Source organism: Cuculus canorus, chromosome 18 (genome assembly GCF_017976375.1).
Source record: "Cuculus canorus isolate bCucCan1 chromosome 18, bCucCan1.pri, whole genome shotgun sequence".
NCBI lineage: Eukaryota > Metazoa > Chordata > Aves > Cuculiformes > Cuculidae > Cuculus > Cuculus canorus.
In genome coordinates, this window is record NC_071418.1 from 8,268,569 (window position 1) to 8,286,599 (window position 18,031).

Below are 18,031 nucleotides of genomic sequence, written 5' to 3' on the forward strand. Positions count from 1 at the left end.
ACCCAGTGTTTCGTGTTCTGCCTAGGAAAGTCCGTCTACTTAATGTAAAAAAAATTAGAAAAGTATTTCCTTGGAGAATGGCTATTAAGAGAATCTCAATTCCCCAACATATCAACGTCGCAGAAAAACAGGAATGCTAAATATATATTTCTAGGCTGGCCAAAAGATATAAATATATAGAGATCTGAACAATAGCCTCTTCAAACAAACAAAAAGCTTAGATTTACATGATCTGCAAAGACTCAATGCCTATTTTTGGACATGACATAGTATTACTCAAATATTGAATCTGATACTGAAAAATCTAACATGGAATTTCCAAATACTTTTTCCACTTTCACAGCAATGGAAAATAGCCCTTTCAAATTAGGTATTAGCTCTCCCCACTTTCTTCATATTACAAAAAGATAGCAAAAGCAGTACTGAACCCGGAAAAGAGCTGAGACAGTCTGGAAAGAAGAACCCTTCTTCTTGCCACCCTTCTTGCCACCACCAGCATCTGCAAATGGAAGAAGAGATAAATAGCATTAAAATATGGGTTGTATATTGAACATGAAACAAGTTTAAATGCTTAGTGTTTACCAGTTTAATTCTGTGTCGACATTGACACGGCAAATACAATTCCCACAGAGCTGACCTGCATCTGCTCCACCATAGGAGGCAAAGAGTAAGGCCAGCGTCTTCACAGATGATTTCTGGTACAACCCAATGACAGTTTCATTCAGGGGATCCTTGTTCTTCTCCAGCCAGCCAGTGATGTTGTAGTCCACGGTGCCAGCGTAGTGCACCAGGGAGAAGTGAGCCTCAGCCTTGCCTTTGGCAGGTTTGGGCTTCTGGAAGTTACTGGACTTGCCCAGGTGCTGGTCATAGAGCTTGTTCTTGAAAGAGGTGTCCGTTGCCTTGGGGAACATGCACTCCTCTTCCAGGATGGAGAAGATGCCCATGGGCTGGAAAGACATTACAACAGGCAAGAGCAAGAAACAAATTAGAAAGGAAACATCCCTTGGTTGGAAAGTTGCTGAAGTCAGAAGGGAAAGCAGTTCCCGTGTATTTCATAAGTCAGAGAAAATTAAATAAGGCTCAACTTCCTTCAGTGTTGATGTTTCATTTGAACTCATGTAAATGCCTTTGCTGATGAAAAAGTTACAGCTATAAGACTGCAAAATATTATCATCTCCATAAAACTCTACTGACAGGTACTTACACAAAGTGACAGTCTGCTCTGTAACTTCATAGTGTAATCTGGAAATGAATACTCTCACCAAAACTCCTGATACTTGAGATTGATCTCCAGAAACACTTCCACTCCTCTGCCACTTTCTCAGTGGTATTTATTTAAAAAAAAAAACCTAGAATATTCACTCATCTTTTTAATTATGTCTCTCAGCAAGTATGATCGATCCAATATATAACGCATTTGAAAGGAAAGATACCTTCTCAATGAGCTCAATGCAGGCAGCCAGGTCCATCCCAAAGTCAATGAATGTCCATTCGATTCCTTCCTTCTTGTACTCCTCCTGCTCCAGCACGAACATGTGGTGGTTGAAGAACTGTTGCAGTTTCTCATTGGTGAAGTTGATGCAAAGCTGCTCAAAGCTGTTGAACTGCCAGACATAAAAAGATATGCAACATTTTCAAGGTTCTGCAATAATACCAAGGTGATTTTTTGTACAATTCTAACTCATCATGGGTGATACTTTAAAGACAAGGCTCCTTCCTGTGTAGTTTGCCTAGACTGTCTCTCTAGGATAAGCTTTACATTTAGAGAAGAAAGAAGGTTTCAAATTCAGTGTAATTAAGAGATTAGGTTGCTGTTTTCTGTCCAAGATTAAAAAAGGTAATTCCAAAAGCCCTGCAAATACTTCTACTAAAAATGTTTGAAAATTCCCTTTGCTCTCAAATGTCTTTCTATGAAAACACTAGGAAAACTGTGTTCCTTACATCAAAGATTTCGAAGCCAGCAATGTCCAGGACACCAATGAAGTACTGCCTGGGTTGCTTGGTATCCAGCTGTTGGTTGATGCGGATAACCATCCACAGGAACATCTTCTCATAGACAGCTTTGGCCAGGGCACCAACTGCATTGTTGACCTAAAGTAGAGCAGAAAGGACTGTTGTTACCTCCTTGGGTCAAAGAACAATCCTCAAGTACGCTATCAAGCCTTGCAATTTTAACTTCCAGCCCTTTACCTGCGACACAGTTTGACCCTTGGTGACGTATTCATTCCCAACCTTGACTCGGGGATAACAAAGGGCTTTGAGCAATTCCGCTGAGTTCAGGCCCATCAGGTAGGCAGCCTTGTCCGCCACTGAAGAAAGGGAGAGAGAGAGGGAGAAGCGCTTATCTGTGGGCAAGGGCTAGGATTTGGTCAGTGTGAATAACTCTGCTGTTTGTCTTCTAAAAATGGAAAAGCATTGGTCTGGCCTCATACCAAACATCTGGGAAGCAATGCAAATTCTGGAAGCTAATGATGGTCTTCTTTAAAAGCAAGAACAGGTATGGCTGGGATAAGAATGCTTTGAATCTGGAATTTCCCAGAAGAAACCCAAACACTTCTGGGAATACATGAGGTATGTAAGCAGCGCCTTCCTTTTCGGTAGAAAGTGCGCTTCTGCACACCATAACGCTGCATTTGTTTCACCAAAAATACGATTGAAGGTTTTAGAGAGAGAGCCTGTAAGGCTGTGTGTGTTTGGAGAGTATTCATTGGTTCAAATGATTTCCCATAATCAGGACAGCACCTCTGCAATTAAATAGACAATGAGAAAGAGGCTTTCTGTGGTGACCTGGGCCAACAAAGGCCTGTCTCTGTACGTTAATATATCATCTCTGCAAAGAGAGATGTACGTCGAACAAGTCACTTGCTGAATTTGCTGGTACCTTCTGTGCCGTCCGGCTCTGCCTGCTCCTCTCGTTGTTTCTGCTTGAACTTCAGGTTCCCATAGTGCATGACAGCCCCTGTCAGCTTGTAGATGGCTGTCTTCTCATCAGCAGAGAAGCCCAGGATGTCAATGGCACTCTGACAACAGAAACAGTAAAGTAAATGCACATCTACCAGGGCTCCTCTCCACCAGATGACCTTTTTGTTGTGTTACTTACATCCGTAGCCATCAGCTCTTCCTGGTCATCAATGCTTGGAACAGTGATTTCACCTTGGCTCACAAAGTGGAAATCATAGGGGTTGGTGGTAATGAGAAGCATGTCTGAAAGCAAGAAAAGGAGGAAAAATAAAAAGGCTTACTTTAGCTGTCCAGATTGCACAACAAGGTATTGCTCAGCAATCTTCCTTCAAAAAAACTAATATCTTCCTACCAATTAGCTCCGGCTTCTTGTTGGAGCAGATCTGATAAAATATGTGGTAGCTTCTTTCCGCCTTCAGCTGGAAAGTAACTCTGGACTTCTCCAGCAGATCTGGCAAGGACAGTGGAAAGAATCAGGCACAGGAACACACACGGAGGTGGGAATATAGGAAGGAAAGGGATCAGGCCAGGAGAGACTCTTACAAGTTTCAATGTCTGCTGAAGCCAGTTTGCCTGTGGCCCCAAAGTGGATTCGGATGAATTTACCCTGTTAAGGAGAAGCAGCATTTCAGCCTGGTTGCATTTCATCACCATCTCCTTCTGTGAGAATACCACTGGCCATCACTACTGTTAAAATGAGGAGAGGTTTTATTCTTACAAAGCGTGAGGAGTTGTCGTTCCTCACAGTCTTGGCGTTTCCAAAGGCCTCCAGCAGAGGGTTGGCGCTGATGATTTGATCCTCAAGCGTTCCCTGCAGGGTGATAATTATTCAGTTACAGTCTTCAGTTGACACGGCAGGAGCATGTCAAGACTTCAGTCTGTTCTTCCTGACCCACCTGCATTTTGCCTGACTGCTCTTCTTTCTTCTTGTCTCCACTGGCTGCAATTGTTGCAAAGTACTGGATGACACGCTTTGTGTTCACAGTCTTCCCGGCACCGGATTCTCCACTGCCAAACCCAAGAGAGAAGCAGAGAGCGTGTGGTCAGGCAGGAGGTCCCCAGGCACCGGGCAGCCCCGCGGGGACCCGAGCAGGGATGTACATACGTGATCAGGATTGACTGGTTCTCGCGATCTGTGAAAGGAGAGATAAGAAAGCTTTTCCTACTGCTCATGAATAACAAAAACTCAAAAAGAAAAATAGGAACTGAAGCTTCCAGAGGATTCAGGGACAGAAAACAGTGAAAAGTCCTGGGAGTTCTGGAGGGTGTTATCAACTGGATTAGTAAATATATCACTTCAGAGTAGCTTTTGCAGTCTCATGCCTTTCAGGATAGTGTCTTCTTATCAGGCTACTTATTTCTATCTTATCAGGTAAATATGTGTGATAAAAATATTAAGGTTGAGCTTTGACAGCATGAAGCTAAAATTTTCTTACAGAAGATAATCTTATGGAAATTTGCAGGTGTTGTGAAAATAGAAACATCTGACCAGCTTCTTTTGCTATTTTTTACCTCTTTTTCTTTTAACCTCTCTCTCTATATATATAGAAGTTATGTATTCCTGACACCATATATCGACAAGGTTACCTTTTCATTTTTCTACACTGGTTCTATTTCCAAATTTGTAACAGAAGAACAGGAAATAAAAGATCTAAAATCCTCCACATTTTTTTATTTCAGTGCACACATAGGGAAAAGAAAACAAAAGTGCAAGGATGAGGAGAAAGTCAAAATAACTTCTTTAAAGCCATTTGATTTAAATGCTAAAAGCTTTTTCTACTTGACATTGTTTTCTAATGTTTACTTTCATGAGAAGGCGATTTACAGTTGCATAGATCAGTGTAGGGATTACAAAGATCATTAAACACTATAGCTGCTTTAGACCACTCAGTCATCTTTTCCATCATAAATTTAATTTGCATGATAATCAAGGGAAGCTTATGTACCTGTTTGATGTAGAGATGCACTGTTTTATTAGTTAGCAGGGATGCTTGCAAATTGGAATTAACTGCACACTCAATGTTTGTAGGGTATGTGTGGTATTATTGTACTCTGTATTCTCCAGCTGAGACTGGTTTAGGGATTAAAACACATAAATCTGTGCATTTATGTAGAAACCTATTACAGTCAGTAAGGTCTACACAGAAAATAGGTGTCTTTTTGCAGTGAATTTACTCCCTTTAGATTATTTTTGTTAGGTCCAGGTCCTTACTGATTCAGCTCACACAGATCATTACAGTTAAGTGTGTACTTCATTAATTTCCCAGACATGCTCTTTTAGTGTTTCACTCTATTTCCAGAGAATACCTTATATTTCCCTTTACAGATAGCTCACAGACAGATAATTTTAAAGGAAACCAAGCCACTCACCAGTCAGCATGAACTGATAGGCGTTGTCAGAGATGGAGAAGATGTGTGGAGGGGCCTCCTGGCGCTTCTTGCCTCGGTAGGCCAACACCACCTCCGGGTTGTACACCGGCAGCCACTTGTAGGGGTTGACGGTGACGCAGAAGAGACCCGAGTAGGTCTGCAAGGAAGGGAGACAGCACGTTGGCTGCGCTCAGCCTGGCAGAGAGGTTCCTCCCAGCTCCCCAAAGAAAGGCTGTGCTGGGACTTACGTAGATCATCCAGGCTGCGTAACGCTCTTTGAGGTTGTACAGCACAGCGGGTTCGTGGAGGTGGGTCATCATGGCCATATCCTCAATTTTATCGTACTTGGGAGGGTTCATGGAGAAGATTTGATCATCCTTCACAGTCAGGGTCTGCCAAGGAAACAGAGATCCACGTATGTCAGCTGAAAGCTCAGAGTGGGAATCAAATACTTCAATGAAACCTAAATTTTCCTCACCTCTCCACCTTCAGTCTTGACAGTGACCTTCCCTGATTCTCTGCTTTGGATCGTCCCCTTCACAAAGGATTCCTTTGCGTGTACCACAAAGACGGATGTCTTGGCATCAAAAGGCCTGTTCTGGGCCTCGATTCTCTCCTTTTCCGACTTCCTGAGGTAAGGAGCTGCCTCCCCGAAGGCAGCCATCTCAGCATCCGCAGAGGCCATGTCTGCCCTTTATTAAAAGCACGTCAGCAGAGATGTCTAGTAGGGAAAAAACTTGTGGATCACTGAAAAGAATAACAAAATCTATGTCAGTGAGAAAACAACTTGCTCTTCAGGTAATACGTAGCTATCTTGACTCTCAGAATATCTCCTAGAAGCAACCACTGAAATCCACTTTAACTTGAACTTAGAAGTACCCAAGTCCCACTCAAGAATGAGACTTAGTCTTCTAAAATATGAAGAGCTTGTATCAATAAACATCTTCTGAATGTTCACTGCAGTTTGGTAACTCACGTTGATGAATGCTGGCCAAATGTGAGGTCTTCACATAAAAAAATCTACAGACAGAGAAAATCACTCTCTGTTCTGGTCCTTAATTATGACTGACAAATCTTCAAAAGAGTACTTTCTTGTTAAAAGTAATACCTTTTGTATTAAAAAATTACTTCATTTTTAGATCTTTCCTATTTTCAACAGTCCGCAGAAATATAAGATTTATGAAGAGAACTCATGCAGCTGCACAAAAGCCCTATCTTAGACAGTAGTCCAGGAGTACATTATTCAGGGTGTTAACTTTGGAGAAAGGCTTGTATCCTGGAAACTGGCCAATGCTGTAAAATAGGAATGGCAGTTGTTTCTTATTGCTGCACAGAATTTCAGAGATAAATCATAGATTGAAGATACAAACATGCATTGAAATTATATTGAACATTTTTGTTCACATGGGCACTCTGTCATGGAAATGGTTGCCAGAGACAGGAGAAATGGAATGGGATATTGCAAGGGACATTGTCCTCTTTCCTTAAGCTCACAAAATGCATGCGCTTACCTTGAAGCCTTCCGTGGAGACAGGCCAGACTTGTCCCTGGGAGATTTTATAGTGTCTTGTCTGCAGATGCTGCAGATGCTCCCCTTTTCTTCCGCCAGAACATTTCTGGCAAACCTTCTTTGGTAAAGCATTGTCTGGCAACTAACAGCATAATTTTCATTTGATTTGAATGATATAATTAGAACATTTTTATATCTTACTGACCGTGAATACATCTATAAATAATATGTCAAGAGTGTTAAGAAGAGAATCCAGACTACTCAAGGCACTTAGAGAACTTGGATGCAGGGGCTTATGGTTCCTATTGCTGGCTTTCTCAGTGATTTGCTGCTTGACCCATGGTAGTTTCCTTGGTATGTTTACACCACAACGTTTCAGCCATGCAATGGCAGTGATAATACCGATGATGCTTTAGGAACACATGCACTGAGAGCAATAGGAAAAATACATCAAAAACCAGCAAATAATTGTTGTTAAGAGCCATTTTTCCGTGGTATTATCTAGAAAGCAAAAAATCACAATGTGTTCTGGCTGAGGTTTCTGTTTAGGCACTCTCAACAGCTGAGAGTGTTTGAAATTCAGTGAGTTGGAAGCCCGAACACAAGTAATGGGACACTCTACTTTGAAAGAGAACTCTTGAATAGATTCCTGAGATGACTTTTGAAGTATCAAATTAGAATATATACGTGTGCATGTATAGATAATATATGGGTTTGTTCACATTTCCTTTTAGAAGTGATTCTCCAGGAAACTCTGCTTTCCCACTGTTCACTCTCTTAGTTTTTACTTGCATTTAGCATATGCTCGCTCCTACTGCTGTCTGCATAAATAACCAGTTCCCTCTATCAACTCTGGAGCTCCTGTAGGCTCCTTCCCTAACTACACCTCCACAAAACATGCCTTATACGCCTTACTCTGCTGTACTTGTACACACAATCACATATATCACCTCAGCACATAGTTCCAGATAATATGCATTCTGATAAATCGTAGAATCATAGAATCATTAGGTTAGAAAAGACCTTTGAGGTTCCAACCATACCTGTCCACTACTAAATCATATCCCTAAGCACTTCATCCACCTGACTTTTAAACGTCTTCAGGGACAATGACTCAACGACCTCCCTGGGCAGCTTCTGCCAGTGCCTGAGAACTCTTTCTGTGAAGAAATTTTTCCTAATGTCCAACCTAAACTGCCCCTGATGCAGCTTGACGCCATTCTCTCTTGTCCTACCACTTATCACTTGGGAGAAGAGCCCAACACCCACCTCTCTGCAAGCTCCTTTCAGGTAGTTGTAGAGAGCAAAATCCTCACTCCAGCACTGCTGTGCCATCAAAATATGCATATTTACAGATTCACAGCCCCAGAACAATCTAGCAGCACAGTACTGCCTGTACCAGAGCATCAGAGGTAGCAGGCAGTCTCGTGTAATGCAGCTGGTAAAGAAAAATGAGGCTTGCTGGTAGTCCAAAGGACTAAATGATCTATTTTTAGGAAAGAGCATAACCACTTAAGCTTCTGCAGATCCTCCTCTTCCTTGTCTTTTCTTCCTAAACAGTCCAAACCCTCCCATGATCATCCAATAGTGCATGATATCCCACCAGATCTCCAGAATTCTGACCACACTGCCCCTCTCCTTTGCAAAATTCCTACAGTTGTTAAGTCCTCTTTCCATGAGGAAGCTGATTTCACACCCCTGTGGTGACAGGGTTTAGTCTCATTGCAAAGGTCTCTGTCCTTCTTAGTCCTCAAATACAGATGTTTGAAAACCTAAAGGAACTCAAAGATAAAGTTGCTAAGCTTACAAACACGGTGTGAAAGTTTCTACTGAAAAACCTAGCTGGATATCACAGGAGTCCAGCTGACTAACTAATCCCACAGTATTGAAAGGGCTTATGGAAAAATTAAGGCACCTACAGTGCACTAAGGTTGATAACTAAACTGGAAATATAAGTAGAAATTATAATATAGACCAAAATTAATGGTTGCAGAAAAAAAGGGAGAGCCTTGTAAGGGGAAGCCTTAGTTCACAAACCTACTTGTTTCTTTGGAGGCCAGATAAAGCACGTAGATTTAACTATTAAGACTGCATCAGGAATGCAAAATAAATCTGCTCCTGAGTGCAGTCTCTGGTGTCAGATAGAACGGTACAGAATGCCTCGCAGCCAGCCCTCTGTGCTTATGACCACCACAATCACCCAGCTGCAACAACACTGCAGAACCCTCAACTGGGGCTTCTGCTGTTCAGCAAACACTTACTTTCCCCTTCACACCAACTATATAAAGCTGTACCTTTTCCTCTGAAGTTCTTAACAGTGACATAAAAAAATGGTATGGAGGGAAAGTTGTAAACTGCAGCATTGGCACCTCTGTGCACAGCGTTCACAAAAATGGAGCATTAGCTGTCAGAACGGTTTTCAAAAGGAAAATCCCTTACTCTTTTGAGTAGATTCACAGGGATTGGAAACTGAGAAGGAAACTGCGAGAAAAATAGATAGAAAAAGACTGGGAAGCTAACACGGGAAGTGTAGGGGAACTTTCAGAAGAAAACAAGACCCAAAATAAGACCCTCTCCTCCAGATGTTCTTTCTGGAAGATAAAGACCACAATAATTCATATTTTCAGGCAAACTAACTTGAAGAAACTTTCTTCCACAGATTTAAAAATCCTGGTCATATGGACAGTCAGGTATCTCATAAAAAGCTCTGGGATACACACTATTGGCTTTGGATTTGGTTCAATTCATAGAGATGATTAATCCCACTCAAGCATCAAATTTGTTACATGGTCTATTGGGCATTCCAGCTTCTTGCAAAGGAGTACTGTGCAATTTGAATTACCAGATCCAGATTCCATACGGATGTAGCTCCACAGTTCTCAGTCATTTAGGCCACAGAAAACTGGCTAATTTCCTCCATCCAAGATTGGGCAGCTGAGGCAACATCTGGAAGAGGGATCTGCTGAAAGAGGCACCAATGTCTTCATGCAAAAGAAGGCGGGAAATGGATCCTGCCAACCACTGACCTCCTACCACTTCTGTTTCCAACTCTATAGGGCCTGGAGTCCATCAGGACTAGAAGTAAACTACAGCACAGTCAGAAGAGGCAGAATGAGAGAAATCTATGGATACAGGTGGTCCAGCACAGACTTACGGTGTGGGTGAAGTGCTCCAGTAATGACATCCAGAAATGCTGAAAACAGATCTCATTCTGCTTTCTGTAAGTCCTTACAACGTTATTTCCTTTCTCTTGTGTCCAGTGAATGTGAGCTGGGGAGAAAGAAGGACACTTTTAATCACAAGTGAGGTTTGAAAGTGGAGCTTTTGAGTGTGTGCCCTTACTCTCTGCTCTGCTTCTTAGAGCATCAGCCTTGCTGTCTGAGTTAGAAAAAAAATTCAGGACCAGTATCTCTACACAGTTGTCACAGAACTGCATTCAGACCTCCTGCTTCGTCCTCCACTCCTTCCACCCTGGACCAAGCCCTGCTGTCCAGTTGCAACAGCAGGAAAAGAAGCGTGGGTGCAAGCTCTGGCCTCCATTTCATAATACCCATTTAAACAGAGATCCCTTTGTCCCCTCAGCGCCGTTGCTCAGCCCCCGCAGGCGGGAGAGACCCGAGAGCTGCTCAGCTCCCGCTCAGGCAGCAAATGTTCCCTTGTAGATCAATATTTTCCCTGTGACTCTCCGGGTGAGAGGCCACACCTATCACAAGAGAAACACAGCTGCCAGGGCTGCCTTCTGCATCATGGGAGAACGTCCAGGTGTGGCTCCTGCTGGGCCTTTGTGAAGGTAAAGGCATGGAAGGTCCGTACAGCTACAGAGCGATGAGCTGACACCTTTTGCAGTCTGGCACCCAGCCCGGCCCGGCCCCACACTGGTTTTCCCAGCCAAGTATCTATGCTTCCAAGGGGTAAAAGTCCACAAGCTCCCTCAGCAGCTTTTGCTATATCTCATTGTTACGATCAGATCCATGAAGGAAGGCTGAAGAGATCCACGGACTCAAAGTAATTGCCACAGGCAAGAAACCCCCCAACTGTCCTTCACAGGCCATTGCCCACATGTTCCTGCACCCCTCAAGCTGTCATTGCCCTCAGGATCTTGCAGCCCCTGTGCTATCTTGCCAAGGAGAACAGTTCCAGGAGGTGAATTATTAGGAATTTTGCACCATGAGGTAAAGAATAGGGCAACCGGGCAGCTGACAATACATTTCCAGCCCATTAGCATGTGGTGATTGAGCACTTGTTTAAGAATGGCAGTTCCCTCTTCTGCAGCATCTGAGCTGGGAGGAAACTCAAGGATTCTGGAGTCCCCACGTGGACTGACAAGTTGGGTTGTCAGAGAAGATTTTCTGCACCAACTAAAGAGTAGATTCTTTACCTCACAGGACATATGGCCTTCTGGAATTTGTTTAGCTTTTTGGCATCAAGCTCTTGCTGCTTCCTATAATGCCTGCAAAGTGGGAAACATGAGACCCAGCAAAGAGTAGAGCACAGAAATCCTGGTTACTTTGTCTCCAAAACAAAGTTAGCCTCACCCTTAGCTACCTTCTACTGAGCAGTCCCATGGATAAAGTATTTGATGATGAAGTGAGAGATCTGTGTTCTTCATTCTCAACGTGGGAGGGATGTACAGGCTCAGAATACTTTATTTGCCTCTGAGGTCTTTTACCAGTAGGTAAGAACGTGTTCTGATTGGCCGCGCTGGCCCCAGCCCCGCCTGGAAGCTTGGCCACTGTGCAAGCAAGGCACACTTGACCCTCTTTTGAGGTAAATCCCCTTAGCGTGTCACCAAACACATTGGTACACGTTGTTAACAGAGACAGTAGGCTGAGAAGATAGAGTTGAAAAGGTGCTTTGCTGGGTTACATTTGTGGAAGGATTCTTTTTTCCCTTAGGCTGCTCTGTTAAGTTTGGGTTAGGCCATTGGTAGTTCTCTAGTAGACTATGAGATCTTTGATCAGCTTTAACAGCTTTTTCTGCTAAACCATACCTCCAGCAACACATTGAAGATGCCTTTCATCATTCTGAGAATTTAGCTGAGAAGTTAAAATATTCAAAGTTTGTGGCTTTTTCCATATTGTTTACATTGCAAATTATGACAAGATGAGCAATCAACTCTCACTTACCAGACAGGGTGAGAGAAGCAGCTGGAGAGGTGGGTAAGAATATTTGTGTTCGACAGAATCCAAAGGGAGCACCGTGCAAACCAAGTTACGTGTCTGTTCTGCAGAGATTACCAACAAATAACTGGATGCATTTAACACTACTTGAGGGTTTTAGAAGAGCTGTTGTTCAGGAGAAAAAGGTCTAATTCAATCCTTCTTCATAGATCTTCACAGACCCCACCCTGAACAAATATCATAAACTGAAACCCAGGCTGGAGACCAGAGCATGATGCAGACTCTTGTGAGGAACTGCACACAGGAAGCTGGTTTTGAACCAGGGTTTCTTGCCCTAGCAGATTGCTGATGAGGCCATTAGGTGTTTCTGCAGAGACCTCCCAGTAACTTCTAATTTCTGAGAGTACAGGAAGCATGAAAGAAATTATTCAGCTTGAGGAGCAACTGTTCCAGTTCTTTTCTTGCTTTTATTTCTGCAGGCTCTTTCTCTTTAGGATGCTGAGGCACCACCTTCACCTCTTTCATTTCCCCTGTGTCTGTCAAACTGTTTGGAGTTATGCACAGAATAGGGAACGGCTGCCATTGCCCAAGTCTCCTCTTTGATATCAGTTAGTATTTGCACATATCTTTCAAAAAGAAATTTGTTTCAGCATTAATTGCCTAAATTCACTTCCAATGGGAAATGAGTGTTTAGCGTCAGTGTCCTTATATTCCAGAAAAAAATCTTGATTCTACCTTAAAGACCATGTGTGGCAGCGTCAGGCCTAGCTGCAAAAAAGCATTACACCAGAAAGTGGTCTTTCCTTGTCAGATTCTGTAACTCTCACAGAGTGGAATAGCATCAGTCCCAGAATAAGCAGCATCATTTCAATTCTGGAATCAGGTTATTAACATATAGCACTTTCCAGGTAGTAAAAAAACCCACCATCATCCCAAAACAGCAGAGGGTGGGATAGTGACAGACCCTTTCCCGAGAGATACAAAAAATCATAGAATCATTTGGGTTGGAAGGGACCTTAAAGATCATCTATTCCCACCCCTATGCCATGGGCAGGGACACGTTCCACTGGATCAGGCCGCCCAAGGCCCATCCAACCCGGCCTTGAACACCTCCAGGGATGGGACCATGTAGAATAGAGCTACACTTATAATGCTTCTGGAAAGAAGAATGGTATAGGATGGAGTCTCAAGTTCCCTAACTTGTTCATTAATTTCCCAAAAGAAAGAACTCAAGGCACTTCTTGCAGGATTTTCAAGTTGCAAGTGCTGTTGTTGCCCGTGCTGTCATGGTAGGACCTGCCTACACTGATCAGTTTGCCCACAGCCTGGCATGGGCAATCTGACAGGAGATGCCCAACCTCTGCTGAGGCAGCATTTCTGCTGCCCTCTGTGTAAAATGAGAGCTCCCAAGAATGTTAGCCCAGGACAAGCAGAAATGTCAGCACACTGCTGGAGCAAACCAGCTCATCCCTATGCTTCTGCTAGGATGGGGCTGGACACTGAACCCTGGAGATGGTAAGAGCACATTTTCCATATTAAAAGGTTATTTATCAATACAGTGTAGATCTGCTGAGGTGCATGCTTCTAATATTACATCTACAATGTGCTCAGTCCATATTTTTGATGCTTCATCTGGTTAAGCAATGTGTCATTAAACTAAAATCTCTGCTAGATGTGCCTCAAGGAATAGGCTGAGAGCGTTGCTTTAAGGAATAAATGATTTTCCAGGAGGAACTAGTGAGGATTAGAATTAATGAGACTTAAAACGTACAGATTGAAAAGCAGTGTAGGGCCATCCATTCCTTACCATGGCAAATGTAAGCAAAAAAATCTGGATCTGCATGTGAGCACCCATGAGGACAAGCTGATGTCCTCATGGATGTCATAGACTTGCCACGAGGGGCTGTAATGGCCTTGTCACTCTCTGTCCCTTCTGCTCTACTCAGAAAATATTTCCTGCAGATCTTAATGCAGTTGTGATTTACCTGCATGTCAAGGACAGTGGATGCACAGAATGGTATTCTCAGAGGTCCTCGCTTAACTCATACTCGCTTAACTCAGAGGTCCTCAGTAGAAGTTAAGCGAACGCGAGAGGCAGATAAAACCCACAATCTGGAATTAGAGGATGGGCATCTTTCAAATGTGCACCATTACTCACACTCCTCCTGTCTCCACAGCAGCGGAAGAGAGCTGGGCAGTAGATTCCGGCCAAGGAGATGACATTCAGGATGCCCTTTCTATCACCCACCAAAGCAGCTGAGAGGTTCGTGTTACAGAGCAGGTGAGTGGGGTGGGCAGGCTGGGAGACCACTGGGTAGAAAAAGGTAATTGAAACAGCAAGTAGTCAGAAAAGGAGGGGAAAAAAGTAAGGAAACCCTTGCAGGCAACTCAAGAACAACTTAAAATAAGCTGTACTTGTGAGATCAAAGGTCCATATAACCTAAATTTCTGTCTTTGGAAGCAATGCCCAGGAAGAAGCAGCATCTTGCCTAAGGCAACATAGAGTAGCACTCCTCAAATTCTTCTAACTGCCAGTAATTATGGAAGCCCTGAGAAGGACACAATGTCTGGGCATTTAACAGGTCGTGGTGGATTTTTAAGCAGTGAGTTTGTCCAAACACTTTTTGAACCCATGAACTGTTCTCTGAATGTGTGGCATATTACCATGATCCTCTGCTGAGGCTAATTCATAGAAAGCAAACATCCATGCATGCAGTTCAACTCACTTTGTTATTATCTTTGACTGAGTATGACAGATACAAATCTTTTTCACACTTTATCCAAATTTTCATACAAAGTCACATATTTGAGTAGTAAATATATATTTGAAGTAAAACCAGTGATTAAACTGCAGAGAGCATCCCCCATGTGCCAAGGTCAACTATGCTATTGTTAATCTACAGTTATTCTTTATACTACAGCAGGATATTTTTCATTTAGTATTTTCAAAAGATTTTTTTTTCCAAACACTAAGGTTCCTGCCAGTGTTTTCCAGACCCTAAGACTCCACCACAGCCACCCATATAAAATTAGCTGATAAATTCTCTGGGTGATCAGCCTAAATGTCTCCTTAATTGCTCTCTGCATCCATCTGAGATGCAGAGGGAAGGATGCAAGTGTCTGCTCCTCCTAAAGGGCAAATCAGTTGCATAAAGCAGAACAGCTCCAGCAGAAGACAATGATGGTGATGTGTCACTAGACAGCCAGCAGCCGGGATGTCAGAGTGCTGGTGGCCCCTGTTGGAGAATGGCAGCCAGGGGTTCTAACAGTGCTTGCAGCCCCTGTCCAGAGGACATTTCCCACTCACCTAATGACAGTCTACTGGGGACAGATCTTTCTCTCCATGTGGCATGTCACAAAGTATTTGGAGAGATCTGAGTTTACCCCAAAGGATGAGCGAACGCTGAGTCCAAAGGAGAGGAGATCGATGTTTTACATCATTCATGACTGTGGCCTGATAAAACGTATTCCAAATCTGCTGCAGCTCAAGGTGCAGCTTCACTCCATCGCTGCTTTGCTGTGCAACAGAGGTATTCGTTACCTTCCTTCCAAATCAGTCCCTCAGGTCCCTCAAAGTGCCTGCTGCTCCCTCAGAAGTGCCTCCAGGTGGACAGCAGCTTGCAGGGTGCGAGGTCTCGGAGCAGAGCCATATCTTGACTGTGATGCCATCTGCCTCATATATTTGCTAAGCCTAGATTGCACGCTGAGTGCCCTCATGTGTGTTGTCCACAGCCCTGTCTGTGTTGAAAGTCCGAATTCAAGAGAACTAATGTATGCAAAAATGGGAGAAAGAAGACCTCTTTGTAGGCCCTTTTCCTGGATTCATTGGCCGATAGCTCAGGAGATACAGATATCCCTCTAGTCCAGGAGTTCACGGATCTGAGATCCTCTGTAGCGGGGCAGCAGTTCTGTTGGGACATAGGCACTATATCTATTTTAAACTTTCTCTCCGAGATGGTCCTTTATGACCAGTTTTAGCAGTGTTTTCCCCAGGATCGGTTAGCACTTGTCAGCTGACAGGCAGCCCAACTCCATGAAGACTGGGCCAATGCAAAAAACTCTCATTGTGCAGTTATGGCAATGAATATCTAAGAGGAAGGAATGTTTGTTTTTCTCCCCTTTGTATGCTATATGGATCCTGCTAATTTATCCGCCTCCTCAAGTGAAAAGGGAACTCTTTCCAACTGGGGGAGGAAAAAAGCTTCTAAAAGATAAAAATCATATTTCAAATATTAACACTTCCACTCCATTTTGCTGGGTATTATGAGGCAAAGTGGGATATATACACATTCTCAGAAATGATAACACCTTTTCCAGGCAGGATCAGTAGCTGACTATGAAATGGAAACATAAAAATAGACATGATGACCATCACAGTTTCAGTTGCAAGGAGGTTATTGATATACTTGCTATTTTTCTATAAAGGTACATATGATACCATCCATATCTGCGTAGCCCTTGGGAGATTCTTGTCTGAAACAGTTACTTAAAAGCATAGGCTAAAGAAGACTGTGCAATATTATAGGTACTTTGTTCTGCCATATAGATTTTCTCATTCAAATATTTCCTTAATATTTACTCCAAATCCACTTTGAACTGAACAGTTATAGTCCCGGTGATAAAACCCTCTATGTCTCTTAATGAAAAACTGTTTTTATTTTCCTACTCCCACACCCAGTCTTTACTTTTTCTGCCTGTAGACTTAAAAGTTCTATGCATACCTTTTTCTAAGTCATTATGCAAGCCATTCTATATCCTCTCCTCCATCCTCCACAGAAAGACTTTAGAGAAGAGGTCTACAAAATGTTCTGTCTTTGAAGTGCTGTAGACTATCACTAACAGAACCCATTGCTGAAGGAAGCAAATATTCATGTCTTGCACTGTAGAAAGACTAATTATACTAGTACTTGCAATAATTAGATATTCGATTTTTGCAGCTGTTTGACATTGTTAAGCGTGTCTAGACTTGTGTCCTTAATTCCTTCTCTCTATGCCTCAGATGAAAAACCCCATGTATTTATCTGTCTGATTTAATCCTCCCAAAGCACTTTCTTTCTCTTTGTTAAATTTCCTTATGGAGATTAGAGACACTTTATCCAATTTTCTGGAGCTACTTTTAGGTCTGACCACATTCTGCCCTGCCAAAGTGCTTGGATGCCACTTCCCAAAAGAAACGCCTCCAGTAGCTGCGTCTGTCAGTTCAGGATCTTTCCTTGAAGCGCTGAAGACCCTCTCATTCCCAGCCTGTCTTTGGTCCATCGTGCTGTCTTTCACCCAGTGGTGAACACACACAACTGGCTGACACACAGGGCTGCGTTTTAACCCATCTGGTGGGATTCAGCACATGGGTCAGGCTGTTTCAGCAGCTTTAGAAGCCCCCATCTTTAACCAAACCCTCACTGTGGTCTGCGCTGGCTGCCCACCCAGCGGAGGCTCCAGCGCAGCGGCTGGGTGCTGCCCTCCCCTGGCAATGGGTGCCCTGGCAGAGCTCCCTGGGGCTGCCAAGACCCAGCTGGAGAGGGAAGATGATGGGTCCTGTGCCCTCGTAACAACAGCCCAAACAGCAAGGCGGTGGGCACAGCCAGTGTCGCTGTGCCTCATTGCCTGTGATGACTGCAGCAGGCAGTGGTGCTGGCTCTACAGAGCTCCACAAAGCTCCAGTGGAGTTGGGCTGCAGGTAGAGCTGAGTCTCCAGAGCCACCAAGTGAGAATCACCAGCCAGGGGCTCTCCTGCAGCCCTGACACTCCAAGGGACCTTGAGGGATCTCTGCTGCACAGCCCTCTGCTGCCCCTCAGTGAGCGCTGCCAAAGCGGAGCTAAGGGAAAAGAACATGATTTTCTGCAACGCTGCTGAACTGGGGAGCAACCCAGTCCCTGTCTTCATCCTCACCCACTACAGGTTGCAAGGGGAAGCTGCTGTAAAATCATACACTTTCAGAGCTACAGCCTGAAAGTCTCTTGGTGGCAAGAGACTGCAGCAGCAGTCTTGGTGGCAAGAATAGAATGTCCGTCTTAGGACACAGCCCAGTTGTCCAGGTCCCACATGGCAGCACGTTGTGCTGAGACATAG

General features: G+C 43.6%; 1 protein-coding gene and 1 long non-coding RNA gene across 10 annotated transcripts in view; one reads left to right on the forward strand and one right to left on the reverse strand.

Moving 5' to 3' along the window:
- Positions 1-6,122, reverse strand: part of LOC104057900 (myosin heavy chain, skeletal muscle, adult-like) — a 43,989-nt gene extending 37,867 nt beyond the window's left edge. Inside the window, exons 1-15 of one of the 2 annotated variants that reach the window (XM_054083217.1) lie at positions 5,810-6,104; positions 5,580-5,723; positions 5,332-5,488; positions 4,067-4,094; positions 3,858-3,969; positions 3,680-3,772; positions 3,505-3,568; positions 3,314-3,412; positions 3,101-3,204; positions 2,882-3,020; positions 2,191-2,309; positions 1,942-2,091; positions 1,434-1,604; positions 638-947; positions 429-499 (exon numbers count right to left, since the gene is read on the reverse strand). In XM_054083217.1, coding sequence (XP_053939192.1) covers positions 429-499; positions 638-947; positions 1,434-1,604; positions 1,942-2,091; positions 2,191-2,309; positions 2,882-3,020; positions 3,101-3,204; positions 3,314-3,412; positions 3,505-3,568; positions 3,680-3,772; positions 3,858-3,969; positions 4,067-4,094; positions 5,332-5,488; positions 5,580-5,723; positions 5,810-6,016 — 1,968 coding nt within the window. In that variant the 5' untranslated portion in view covers positions 6,017-6,104. Of the gene's footprint in view, positions 1-428; positions 500-637; positions 948-1,433; positions 1,605-1,941; positions 2,092-2,190; positions 2,310-2,881; positions 3,021-3,100; positions 3,205-3,313; positions 3,413-3,504; positions 3,569-3,679; positions 3,773-3,857; positions 3,970-4,066; positions 4,095-5,331; positions 5,489-5,579; positions 5,724-5,809 lie in introns of both variants that reach the window. The other variant, XM_054083218.1, reaches the window with a different exon arrangement.
- Positions 1-18,031, forward strand: part of LOC128853967 (uncharacterized) — a 64,337-nt gene that overhangs the window by 15,505 nt on the left and 30,801 nt on the right. For 6 of the 8 annotated variants that reach the window (XR_008452834.1, XR_008452836.1, XR_008452829.1 and 3 more), the window contains 3 exons: positions 5,824-5,965; positions 9,898-10,061; positions 14,139-14,242. This is a non-coding gene — a long non-coding RNA (uncharacterized LOC128853967). The remainder of the gene's footprint in view (positions 1-5,823; positions 5,966-9,897; positions 10,062-14,138; positions 14,243-18,031) is intronic. The other 2 variants (XR_008452835.1, XR_008452832.1) reach the window with 2 other exon arrangements.